Source organism: Sitophilus oryzae, unplaced genomic scaffold, assembly GCF_002938485.1.
Source record: "Sitophilus oryzae breed Bouriz unplaced genomic scaffold, Soryzae_2.0 scaffold_358_pilon_pilon, whole genome shotgun sequence".
NCBI lineage: Eukaryota > Metazoa > Arthropoda > Insecta > Coleoptera > Curculionidae > Sitophilus > Sitophilus oryzae.
The window spans coordinates 2,014,075-2,028,341 of record NW_022146927.1 but is presented as its reverse complement, the minus strand read 5'-3'; the positions used below and the strand labels follow the sequence as shown (position 1 = coordinate 2,028,341).

Sequence of the window (14,267 nt, the reverse complement as noted above, 5' to 3'; positions counted from 1 at the left end):
TTTTCGCCATATTAAGATATACTATATACTTAGAGGATACCTCCATTTTTAATATGTTAACTTATTCATATCTTCAAAATTGTTTCTGAAATTACCAGTTCCTTAAAATAATTTTATTATGGGAATCTTTTTCACAAAGGAAAGTTGTTTTACACAAAAAAATCTTGATGATTACTTTCGTCGGTATTTTTACGTTTCCTTTCACAATCTTTTAAATAAATATTTAAATCCTGTGGCTTTTTTGCAATATTTAACAGAAAAATATATTCGATTCTAACCGCATCACCAAAACAAAACGACCTAGAAAAAATCAAGACACCGGACTAAAGATGTCCAAATATATCGATGTTTTTTATCGTTCGTGTAATATGTGATTTTTATATCGTTATGTAATATGTGAATATATAATACTTTTAATGATGCACCATACGATAAAAAAAAACGGGTCAAAGATTATTTCTTAGCTTCAATCCTTGTATATATATTTTTAAAGTAGATCAACCTAAGACGTTTATGGACTAAGACTACTAGATGGCAGGACCGGTTTCCCTACAGAAAAATATTTTTTGTTACCCTGAACTTTGAAGCTACCAATAAAAGCTGATCACTATTAAAGTTCGCAGATACCCGGGCTATATTATTACATTACTCTGAAGAAAATAACGAAAATAATCGATATTTTTGACTCCGCCCCGAAAGGTTCACGATTTGTCCTCCAGTTAGCAGCACATTTTGTCTAGTTGGTTGAATAACTTTAAGAATATATAAACAAGGCTTCAATCTACTGAGGTGTTCATTGGGGAGACAGTGTCATGTAAAAAAACTGATTGTTCTTACTTAAATTAAGGAAAATCTTTGATTTTTTTTCAGTCCTGAGAAATTTCTTCGAGTGTCTTAGACCGCTGAAGGATTCCTTTTCCAGGATACGGATGGAGTCTTCCAGGTTCTTGAATTCTGCTTTAAGTTGATTTCCCCTAGGGACTCTGGTCCAGTTAGTGAAGTGTTCGCTCCTTTTCTAGCAAGATCGTTTGCTTTTTCATTGCCTTCTATCTTTTGATGGGCTGGTACCCAGAATAGGAGGAATTTATTTTCTTTGCCTAATTTGTTATTGTTAGTAGAATAAGGAACTTATACATATTGACATCGACACAGATTAACTTACAGATGTGGAACTTATTTCATCCTGCTGATAAACGCCGCAGTGAGCTCGGACCTTTAACACGAGCTACGGCGTTGTCAAACTTCGTGTTTTTTTCTCGAATGCAATGTTGCCTTTTGTAAAAAATGTATTTCCAATGGAAATACCAAATATGTGGCTTTTTTGTAGTGATCAATGGTAGCGATTTATCATACGCATGCGCATTGTATTCGGTCCTTTTAAATATCCTATTTAATGCCGAATGCAGCCTTGTTGAAGTGAAACTTCCTTACGCGCGCCGAAACACACGGTCTTGATTAGACGGCCGTCTCACCAAAGTATCTCGTGCAGTGCCTTCTATTAAAAGATCAGCCTACGGGCGAGATTTATGACGTCACGCTAGTTAGATATAACGGATTAATAAATATGTTGTAGAATACATGGAAAACATAATTATTCCTCAGATTTTTGGTTTGTATTTTAAAAATGATATAGTTTACATGAAATATACATAATATACTGTTAATAACTACAACATATACAGGTCCGGTAATAGGATATCTAGGCATAGGAATTACATGCATTGGAATGAAACGCCTATAAAAAGTCTAAGCTTAAACAGAGATGGACAACAACTTCCCCGTTTCCACTTCCACTACGACTGTCGAGTTAGACAAACTCCAATAAGATAACAAATTTTGGAAATTCCGCCGCCTCCCATCCACGTGCCCCCAACCTTAGCTTATCTCCCAAGACCATACTGGGGAAATCACTGTCCCATCCCATTCTCATATCCAAACCTCAAAATTTTCCAATCAAAAGCGTGGCCTTGAAATTGCTAAATCTCTAAACCACGAAATGTCGAACCTTAAAACAAAACTACCCCAGGCGAGTAGAACGTATGATTCAGAATCTCGCATTGAATATAATATACCTAGCTATTTCTAATTCTTGTTATATTTATTATATTTGTATTTTATTTGAGTGATCTAGTATTACGACACATAGGAATGCTAATTTTGGACTTAAATATTATATTTGATTTTGTTTCTGTACTTTTGATTTTTGTTGAAGATCTACCGAGAATTTTGTTCTTGTATGGAATTATAATCTAACAAACCCGGCAACCCTGTTCGGCTACTCCTTTATAAAGTTTTTTCGGCCTAATTCCTTTGTCACCGCCGCCGCGTGTCGGGGCGACTGGAAGGAAGATCGTACAGTATTGCCATTTCATAGAATTGCACTTGCTATTTTAGAAATGATTTCAAAGTTCTGCATGTTACTTTTTGTTTTAGAAAGAAGTTGTTATGTGCCTAGAGAAAACGTTCTTAAAATTGTTTTGTACTTTATTTAATATTTCATTAAGTAGGCAAGATAATGGGATTAGAAGATTCGGGATTTAGGATAAGCCAACATAATTTTGATTTAACAGAATGGCAACACTGTCCTTCGTCTTTCTATTTTTTGGATTCTATTCTATTAGTACCCGGTAGCCCCCACACAAGCGTCTTAAAGACCCGCCCCCTCACGCAGAGGCTCTCTCGTCGTATCGTATCACTTCTATGATCACTTCCCCTATACAATGGTAGGGAAAACACACTTTATCCCTCTCTGTTATACTGCAGTGTATTTTGCAGCCTTACCATCTTTTTGTATCGCATTGAAAAGCTCCTATTGCTAATGAAATTTTGCCGCACGTGTATACCTATTTATAGTAATAAATACTTTGGCAACTAAACTATGAACCATACAAATGCAGCAAATGTTTTACAATGTACAAATAATGTATAGGTACTACATATAACATGGTGGCGATTATAATTGCTCGGTACACTGCAAGTTTCGTTTTTGTCCTCAGGTCATGATTGTAGAAAACCCTGTCTTTTAATTTCGAGAATGCTCTTGAGGCGCTGCTAATCCTGTGCTGAATTTCAGAGGCGATATTAGCCTTTTCCGAAATCAAACTGCCGAGGTAATTGAATTCCGTTACATATTCCCATAATAAATCACTATAAATAATGAATAATCAACAAAACATTTAAACAAAAACAGACCACAGACCACACAAAACAAATTGTTGGTTAGTAGTAGTCAGAGATATAGATGTACTAGTATTTTGGTTTAATGGCCACAGCTGCCAGGGCTATCCGGCCGGTTGATAGAATGATTATTTAGTTTCTCCAAATCTGGTGTTTAACACATCGATATTTATTTATAGAAACATTCCTAGTGCAGCAGGGCAGGTCGTTTGGCGTTAGTCATTTCGTCTGTTTGTTTTTGCCGTGCGCGAAAACCCATTTGGGTGAGTCGCCTTTCTAAAATTCTTCTTTTGTTTCCGATAACAGCAGTTCTACGACCAATTAAGCGGAGCCTTTTACTAGAAAACGACCCGAAGCAGAGAGCGAGAGAGAAACAGAGAAAAACGGACGGCCAAAGAGAAGAAAGGAAATGGAAGAATTTGCTTATTTTGCGGTTCCCATTAAGATAACCCGCGGTCCCGTACGGGAAATGACCGGTTTACGAGGGCGACGTTGCCGGATTGCGCTCGATTTCGTAGAGTTAAGGAAGGAAACTGACCACTGGTCTACAGTATGTCCCCGGATTTAATAACTCAGTTGTTTTTTCAATAAAATTTATTTAAAACTGACAAAACAATTTTCCTGATCTACCATGCCTGAAGCATACCTGAAGATACTACACAGAAACACTCTCTATATCTTATACGCTTACTTAGAATTTAGAATTTAGAATTTAGAATGAGTGGGAGGGGGGTTAATCACTTCGACCTTACAGATCCATTGTGTCCCCCTTTCTTGAATCAAAGCTCATCATACAGTCCCAGGGCTTTGACAAAAGCCAGTATCTGGGACGGTTTTATAGAGGGTAGTTCTCCATCTCCAATATCAGTCGTACCAAAATTCATGGCACGAATGGTTGTCGTCTCGGCGCACTCAGTGATGAGGTGTACTGGTGTTTCACCATCTTCCCCACAGAATCTGCATTCGCCTTTTCTTCTTAGTTTCAATCTACTGAGGTGTTCATTGAGGAGACAGTGTCCTGTTAAAAACCCCGTGACAATCCGAAGATTGTTCTTACTCAGACCCAGGAAGATCTGTGATTTTTTCTTCATCATAAGCCCTCAGAAACTTCTTCGAGTGTCTTAGACCATTGGAAAATTTCCATTCCAGGTTGCGGATGGAATCTTCCAAGTTCTTGAGTTCCGCCTTGAGTTGGTTACCACTTGGAAAGCAGAACGGTTCTGGTTCAGTTAGTGGAGTGTTCGCTGCTTTCCTAGCTAGATTATTTGCTTTTTCATTGCCTTCTATCCCTTGGTGAGCAGGCACCCAGTGTAGGAGGACTTTGTTTTCTTTGCCTAATTTATTCAGCTTCTCTATGCATTCTTTGACCAATTTCGAATTGATTGATACTGAGTTGATCGCCTTTAACGCTGCTTGACTATCGATAAGATGGCTATTTCTTGTTTCCGATAGTTCCTATCTAAGATAAGTTGTACGCATCTCTCGATAGCGTAGATTTCTGCCTGTAGGATACTAGGGTAAGTGCCCATTGGTTCGGAGTAATTAGCTCTCGGCCCAAACACTCCGATCCCTGTTCCCGTATTGGTTTTGGAAGCATCAGTATACCAAGTTATGGTATGGTCTTTTAATTACGCTTACTTTGACGCCTTTTTTAATATCTGTGAACAATGAAATATTTGCTTCCCACGAACCTACGATTTTTCAATTTATTGTAATTCTTTTTAAACAAATTTTTAACCAGAAATATTGTTGTAACAATGTAAACTCGATAAGAAGCGTTATGTTACATCTTGTACCTCGAAAAATAAAACATTGTAATCAGAAAAATAAAAAATACAAACGTTTTAATCTTGGCTAGTTTCTCATAATGAAAATAAATCTGTGTATCCTGTTACATTTGTAAATAATTTGTTGACAAATGTATCTAGGGTATACTTACACAGATAGAGCTATATGGAACTATATGGATAAAAATTCATACACACAGAGCAATCATTCTTAATTTAACTGAATTATTTGCATGAATAAAAACCGATTTTTTTAAAATCAAATGGTATTTTTGTGTCCAGAGTAATAATAATTGTTGCAAGTCATAATTTTTACAATTTTGTACAGGGTGGGTCAAATTGGACGCTTTTAATGGAAAACACCCTTTTCTATTATAGGAGATAGACGAAAACTAATATCAGTGTCTGGAGCTCAATTTTTATCAAAAGCATGATGATGAAAATCGCACGTCGATATCTGTTACCGTTTATGAGTTACAGGGTGTTTATAAAAATGTGCATTTTTAACAAATCGCTGTAACTTTTTTGCTATGGAAAATTTTGTATTTTTGTGAAAACATTTCCAAAGCACCTTTTTACGTAGAATTTAATAGTTTAAGTATAATTTTTTTAAAATTAATAATTTAAGAGTTATCAACAGAAAATTTGATTTTTATATGGGACACCCTGAATATTTTTTTAGAATTTAAAATTGCCTTACGGCTCGATTCCTCTTCGAGATACAGAGTCCATAGGCACTAAGTGCGGCGGCCTTGACGACCAACGGCTGGGATCATGGTTAGCTAATCAATTATTCTCGAAATTGGCTGAAAAAGTTAGCTGATAACTTCAGCGTTCTGAGGCGGTGCCTCGTCTGGCGGGAAAAATATGTTTTCGAGTTTCATTAGAGGCAGTTCAATGTTCAGCTAATCATCAATAATTGATGATTAGGGGAAGGGGTCCAAAGCCTACTAATGGCTGAAAGTGGCGAATTTTTAAAAATTCTGTATTAAAAAGGGAAATAATATAATAAGATATCAAGTGTGCTATATTTTTGGAAAGGTAATTTTAAGTTCTTTTCATTTAATAAAAAATATACAGGGCGTCCCAAATAAAAAATCAATTTTTCTGTTGATAATTCTTAAATTATTAATTTTAAAAAAATTATAGTTAAACCATTAAATTCTACGTAAAAAGGTGCTTTGGAAATGTTTTCACAAAAATAGAAAATTTTTCATAGCACACAAGTTACGGCGATTTGTTAAAAATGCACATTTTTGAAAACACCACCCCGTAACTCCGAAACGGTAACAGATATCGACATGCGGTTTTTCCCATCATGTTTTTGATAAAAATTGAGCTCCAACCGATATTAGTTTTCGTTTATCTCCTATAGAAAAGTGTGTTTCCTTTTAAAAGCGTCGAATTTGACCCACCCTGTACAATAGGCTGGAGCAAAAACGTTTTTTTTTTATGAAAAAAAACTCATTGACGTGTTCCATGCCTATACAGGGTGTCTCAGATTTTAATCGGGAAAATTTAATAGACGATAGAACTTGCAAAAATAAAACAAAAAGTTCATATCAACTTGTAAGATTTAAAGCTTCCTTTTCGAGATACAGGGTGTTAAAGTTACTTAAAAAAGAAAATTAAGATATTTGATAAACTATTTAATCGATTTTGATATAACTTGACCCGTTTATAATACTTACTATGGGACTTAATTTGATGTAATTAGATTTAAGTTTAATGGCCAGGGGCGGCGGTGGGCATCACTGTTAAATTATTTTAAAGGAAAAAATAGGCACGCCACTGCTTTTTTAGAAATTTAATATTATTTTTGGATTTAGTAATTAAAAATATTATTTTTTTGTCTCTTGACTTTTTTGTCTATCTTGCTTACTTCTTGCGAAAAAAAATAAATTCATTTATTCACTCCACCCTGGATAATAAATTAAATAATAATGGTTAGGTTATAGACAAAAAAGTCAGGAGACAAAAAAATTATATTTTTAGTTACTAAATCCAAAGATAATATTAAACTGCTCAAAAAGCAGTGGCGTGCCTATTTTTTCCTTTAAAATAATTTAACAGTGATGTCCCACCGCCGCCCCTGGCCATTAAACTTAAATCTAATTACATCAAATTAAGTCCCATAGTAAGTATTATAAACGGGTCAAGTTATATCAAAATCGATTAAATAGTTTTTCAAATATCTTAATTTTTTTTTCTTTTTTAAGTAACTTTAACACCACAGAAACTGCTCTGTACCAATTAACGGAGCTAATACAGACAAGTCTGGATAGCAAAGAAACAGCAATTTGTGCCTTCTTGGATATTGCGGGGGCGGTTGACAATATACCACATAAGGTGGTCAGGCGATCTCTAGAAACAAGAGGGGTGAACAGAACTATTATTCGCTGGTTTTGGGAAATGCTGTCAACACGAACAGCAGAGGCTCAGATGGGCACCAAAACTGTAGCTGTTAAAACAACGCAAGGAACTCCACAAGGTGGAGTAACCTCCCCTTTGCTGTGGAGCTTGGTGGTGGATGAACTACTAGATGAATTAACTCTAGCGGGAATACACTGCATTGGGTATGCAGATGACATAGTCATGATCGCTCGGGGGAAACATGAAGGCACCTTGTGTGATATTATCCAAAGAGGACTCCGTATCACTGAGAGATGGTGTAGGACTGTCGGGCTGAGTATCAACTCAGACAAAACCGCGATAGTGCCATTCACCAGAAGGCGAAGTCTGAAAAACTTGAAAAGAATCCAACTAGATGGAAAGGAAATACTGCCAACACAGGAAGTTAAATACCTGGGAATAACCCTGGACAGTAAACTCCTGTGGAACAGGCATATTAAGAACACTACCAGCAAAGCCATAAAGGCTCTCATGATATGCAGAAGACTGGCCGGAAATAGATGGGGCTGCTCCCCTAACATTTTGCGCTGGATGTATACCATGATAGTAAGACCCATGATTACTTATGGAGCAGTTGCCTGGTACACAAAACTAGAGCAACGGACGGCAAGGCTAAACCTATGCAAAGTCCAGAGATTAGCATGTGTTTGCATCACAGGAGCCATGAGAACCTGTCCAACAGCAGCAATGGAGGTCATTCTAGATCTAACACCACTGCACATTGTCATTGGTAGATATGCCAATGCGACAATGATTAGAATGGTCACTAACGGAATTAGTACTGGGAGAATTGTCAGATCAGGGGCTTGGAACACCCTCAAAAAGGAAATACCACTCCTGCAACTCCCAAGAACAATCTTCGGATTGTCACGGGGTTTTTAACAGGACACTGTCTCCTCAATGAACACCTCAGTAGATTGAAACTAAGAAGAAACGGCGAATGCAGATTCTGTGGGGAAGATGGTGAAACACCAGTACACCTCATTTTTTTTTAAAAAAAATCAGAAATAATAAATTCAAGTCAAGATTCAGAATAGAACATTAAACTAACTAAAATTAAACCATCTGTATCCAATTAAATAAAATAAATGGGTATTTGAAATAAATTTGAACAAATTGTTTATAAAACATCGTTTATAAACAGTTAGGATGCTAATGTGACATGCTCAACAACGTTACAAAATAGTCTTTTACGAATAATATATTTATTTTATTTGTAGACAATGGTATGCCCACATTTGGAACCCAAACGTGGGCAGTGATTGTTGAAAATAATGACTGTATATTAGCATCATCAAGTCCAATACCGAATAAGAAGTTTGTTAGAATTAAATTTAAATACCGACGTGTCAGGAATATATTTTAAAAATACCCTGTATATAAATCAAGTTTCATTCTTGATTGTAACAATTTTAGCTGTAGACCCTCTCATATAAATGTAGATGTTAAGTTATAATCACTGCGACTTTATACAGGGTGTTACAAAGTCAAGTCCTCACTTAAATATAAGATTTATTTTTCATATCAACATAGGTCCGATTCTGTTTTGTTTCGTAGCTATAGAGTGCATTTTCTTTTAAATTTCCCTGTATATTTTTCGAAAACTTTTTAGAACTGCCTGTTCACCGCAAATTTTCCCACGGTCTAATTTCTTAATCTCTGATATTACCATAGTTACGGCTTTACTCTATGGTTAGGGCACTAAAAGGGATGCAAATACAGAAAAAATCAGGTGGCTCCCAAAATTTTTTCAAAAAAAATATTTTTTTTTAAATTTTCAACTTTAAATAACTAGGTTGTTTTAGACTTATCTGAAAAATGGTAAAGAAAATATTATGTTTTTTTTATCGAGATCTACCAGTCCTGAAAATATTTGCACTTATTTAAGACCCACTTTGTATATATTATATTAAATACGGGACTGTGCAGAATCAGCCAATCACAAAGCGTCTGACTTATGGTAACTACCCGGCCGGACACTGGCAAGCAGTACTTTTATGAAAAAAACTTTATATTTAACTATTTCATAAAATTTCATTTCCGTCCCACCAATAAAGAAAATTTCATCACATTTTTTAGACCACTGGCTAATTCACTAAATTCACCCTATAACGATTTATTTATTTATTTGCACTTTCTTCCTCTTATATCCTCAAGAAATAAGGTACAAACGGGAATAAAAACCGAAGAATACAGGAAAAAAGTCTTCGTACGGTCAATCCAGTCAGTCACTCACTTCTCGGACTCTACTTCAATCCTTAAGCCGCTTACACACGCTCGCGGAACGCGGTCGTCCGAGGCGCGGCGGTTCCCTTCCCTCCCACCATCCTCCCCAACCATTCACTCCATCTCTTTCCCTTCTATTACCGCTTATTTTCCCTCTCCCTCGCTCTCGTTCCCCGCTGACCGGCCGTTCAACGTTCCCCTACCGCCCCACCGCCATACCGCAGCTTATCTGATCCCAGAGGCCGAAAGTTGTGAAGTCGGCTGCGATTCCACGCTTCTCCAGTCGCGCTTTATCGTTGCCAGGGTGATGATGCGCCGCACGACGCCGACGGAACTACACGAAGTTTGTCGAATCAAAGTGTCAACAGTAAATTTGTCGTTTGTTTCGGTGTTTTCGGGTTAAAAAAGTTGTAAAGTGAATTAAAAAGGAGCTTTTCAGTGTGAAAGTGTCGTTGTTTTTGCGGGAGTTCAGTGATAGTGCTTGTATGTGCAGTGATGTGGCTTTGGTTGTCGTTCAGCGGAGGGTGAAAGGCCCTAGAACGAAGAAAATGAGAGTTGCGAAGAGATTAAGAAGTAGCTCGGTGAGTTTTGTGGTGTTTGGTACTAACATGGAAGGACTAGAGAAGTTGATGTACTACTAACCCTTGATAGAGGTACGTGGTTTTAAAATGAAAGAACCATGTATCTTTTGTGAGCTTTTAGCTGTTTTTTTTGTTCGTGTTTTGCCTGATTTCGTTCAAAGTCTTGAAGTTCTTGGTTTATAATTGATGTACCTATTATGATTTTTAATCTGCTGTGATGTATATCTTCAGTTTCCACCATCTGATTTTATAGGAAGTGTCTGAAATTAGGAAATGCTTTGGTCTTTGGTAATTTCAATGCAAATGGTTTATAACTAAAGTAAAGTCTAGCAATCAGATAGCTCAAATTTTACAGTTTTTTATATATTTTTTATCAAAAATACATATAAATCATTTCTGGCAAAGGTATTTAAATGAACTTTATGGAAAGTTTTCCTCAAAGTAACCAAACGTTTTTTGAGTTGTTCTTGGGTTTTGATTATTATTGTCTTATGCTAATACTTGAATTTTCTAAAATTGTCACTTTGTTGAGTTAAAATTACCTACATACCTACTTACATGAATTTTATGAAGAACTCTTATTCAGTCTACTTGTAGATAGTTAAACGGATCGAAAATTAAGAAATCCTGACTTTGTATTTTCTGATGGTTTTCTTTTATTATTTTTGGGTTTTATACACTTTCCTTTAAAGTACGTTTCTGCAACTTAAAGAATTGTGTATGCTGCAAGCAAATGGCTAAAGTTTTGCTGTTCTTTGATATATTTTATGCTGAAGCTTAGCACTTAAGTACCTACATGATTTCTTACAAAGGGGAATGAACTTTAACGAAGTTTTTAAGAGTTACCAAAGCATGAACTATTTTAAAGACTTTAAAAGTGTAAAAATAAGTTATAAGTTCACAGTTTACAAAAAACTGTATTTTTCATGTTTCTGAGATATTTTTTCTCATATTTGACTTGAATAACCTAATTTAGAGGAAGGAATATGTAGATTTCAGTTTCACCACTATTTATTACTTTATCCAGATTTTTTATGTGGTTTAAAATGAAAGAACCATGTATCTTTTGAGCTTTTTAGCTGTGTTTTTTGTTCATGTTTGGCTTGAGTTGACTCATTTTGTTGCTTAAGTCATAATGAACTTGACTTATAGGAATTGAATTTTTTTTTGATAATACCTATTTTTTCAGTTTTGTCCATCTAATTACATTGCAAGCATATAAAACTTTACCAGAAGGTAAATTTACCAGTTATTGTAAAATTTTCGGTTGTTATGAGATTGCTGCCATTCAGATAGCTGATTTTTAGAATTTTTCGATATATTTTGAGTCGTTTTGAGTTGAAAATATCTGTAAGTTATCTACATCAGCTCTTACAAAGGTAAATGAACTTGGTTGGTACTGGAAGGTTTATAACAAAAAATTATGGATTGTTTAAGGTTTTTAACACAGTTTTTAATATATTATTATATTTTGGCTCTAACTCATATTCTTGAAACCACCTACCATACGATCGAAAAAAAAACGTCGTCAGAGATGGCTGGAGAATATATTTTCATTATATTATAGTTTATCTAAAAGCCACACTTGATTGAGGATCGAAAAAGATCTCGTTGGTAAAATAGCAGTTATGGGAAGGAGTCGTTCGTCTGGCGACCGCCTTTCTAATCCCAGAATAAGCGAAAAAACCAAAAATTTAGGTTTAGCATTGGCAACGTTGCTTTAAATATCAGAAACACATAACCCAACATTTTCAGATTGTTTACAAATTTATTTTAGCAAATTTTCCTCTATTATGCAAAGAATTGGTTAAAAAAGTAACAGAAAATAGCAAAAACCTCATTGTTTATTGAATACCTAACAAAATATGTGCTAGAAAACCTTAAAAATATGAGAAATTAAGAAAAATTCGATGTTGGAATAATTTTTCTTTTTTCTGAAAAACGGTAAGAGACCGCCAGAAAAAAAGTTCAGATTCGTAATCTACGATCTCAAAACAAGGTGTATACATACCAATATTGGTGAAAATCGGACGATTTCCAATTTTCCCAATAATTACCATCACTTGATTTAAATCTCGATTTAAATCATGTTATTGGTCCTTGTATTCTTTAGTCATTGGAAGATACTTTAAAACTAACAATAATAATAAATTAGCTGAAAGTTGATAACAATAAGTATGATTTTCCATTTGGTACAAAATGAAAAATGACTAGTCGTGCCATAAACCAAGCTCCAAATCGACAATGCATGTTATAACTATGTATAAAATACACGTAGATAGCTCTTTATTGGTTAATACTACTATAGATATATCTATAGTAGGTCATCGTCTAACGGCATGGCAGCAAATCTGTTTGAATGAAACGTTGTAGCCATTAGGAAAAAGGAAGAATGGAGAAAAAAATCAAAAGTCCGAAACGGTATATTAAACGGTGGTGTCTATGCGCACGTCGTCGGGATTTTATCTGGGATTGTTTTCACGTCCGGCATTATAATGCGTGTAATTATAGTTGTACAAATAAATATATCGTGGGCTGTAATTATCATAATCAATTAATATGGTGCTAATTTTCGAATTTTACATAAATTACACGATCAATTATTACATAAGCTAATAGTTATTTTTTATACAAGACGATAAAATGGTATTTTATCGTCGACCGAAGAGATTAATTCACGAGGGATAAAATCGCGAGTGAATGAATTTCGGGAGACGATAATGCAATTTTATCGTCGTGTATAAAACAATATTTTTTTCCATAACGAATTACGTTTTAAAAAATATTCAGAAATTACGAGAGAAATTATTATTTCAAGGAATTTGTTACGAGTAGAAAAATATTGTGCTGGGTTGGCGTTGGTTTCTATGTAATTCGACAAATAAATAAAGCTGTCTCTTTAGTTGTCAGTTTTGAGTCAATATTTTTTGATTCTCTTTCGTGTCGATTGCTGATTGAATTGGAGCCAGAAATGGCTCAAAACGAAATAAGTAAATTACCAACAGATATTCAGGCTGAGGCGACAAACGCCATATCCAAACTAGTTCCCTTTAAATCCCGAATAACTTATGAAAAGGAATAAAGTTTTTAAATCCTCGTTGTTAAAGTATCATTTAATCTACCCTTGCGGTTAAAGTACTATTTTATCTACTATTTTTGATAGATATAAGTAAGGCAATTTTAACAGTTGCTATGGAAAAAATAACTATTATTAGTGGCACGAAAATGAAATTTTATGAAATATAGTCTATAAAATGAATAACTTTGAATTTTGACCGTTATTTTTTACCAACATGGCAAATATCAAATCCCTCTGTCCAAAAAGTTACTGATATTCTTTAAAATGAGTGCCTGAACGAATCAGATAGGTAACTCTTTTTACTTTCATGAAATAGAAAAGGAAAATAATAAAACAAGTGACAGTTAATAATAAAACAAGTGACAGTTATAAAACAAGTGACAGTAATAAAACAAGTGACAGACTTCTTGCAAAAATCGACGCGAAATGTCATAATTGACAAAAGTAAAATGTCATCAGCTTTTGACATTTCTAAATATCAGCCCAATGCCGTCTCTAATAGAACAGCCTCGGAGCGAGATTTATGACGTCACGCTAGTTAGATTAATTAGATTAGATAAATATGTTGTAGAATCCATGGAAAACATAATTATTCCTCGTATTTTTGGTTTGTATTTTAAAAATGATATAGTTTACATGAAATATACATAATATACAGTTAATAAATACAATATATATACCTATTTATAGTAATAAATACTTTGGCAAATAAACTATGAACCATACAAATGCAGCAAATGTTTTACAATATACAAATAATGAATAGGTACATAAGATAATGGGTAAAATGTAAAATATATTTTAAATTTTGGGATTTGAAAATCGATCTAATTTAACAAAAAACATTCAATATCTACTAATAGTGATATATTATTATTTGCATTTACAAAATTTATATGTATATTTTGAAAGCATCAATGTTTGAAAAATTTATATTTGCAAATAATACAATATCATAGAAAAAAAGGCGTCAGCGATGGCTATGAAATAAAGATCGCTGTCATT

At 34.5% G+C, this 14,267-nt stretch overlaps 1 protein-coding gene across 2 annotated transcripts in view; it reads left to right on the top strand.

Moving 5' to 3' along the window:
- LOC115884974 (ephrin-A4) overlaps positions 1-14,267 on the top strand; it is a 401,696-nt gene that overhangs the window by 294,842 nt on the left and 92,587 nt on the right. The window contains exon 1 of one of the 2 annotated variants that reach the window (XM_030903704.1): positions 9,894-10,183. The exons of the other annotated variant lie outside the window; for it this stretch is intronic. Within the exon in view, the coding sequence (XP_030759564.1) occupies positions 10,088-10,183 (96 nt within the window). The 5' untranslated portion in view covers positions 9,894-10,087. Of the gene's footprint in view, positions 1-9,893; positions 10,184-14,267 lie in introns of those variants that run through there. 2 annotated transcript variants of the gene reach the window in all.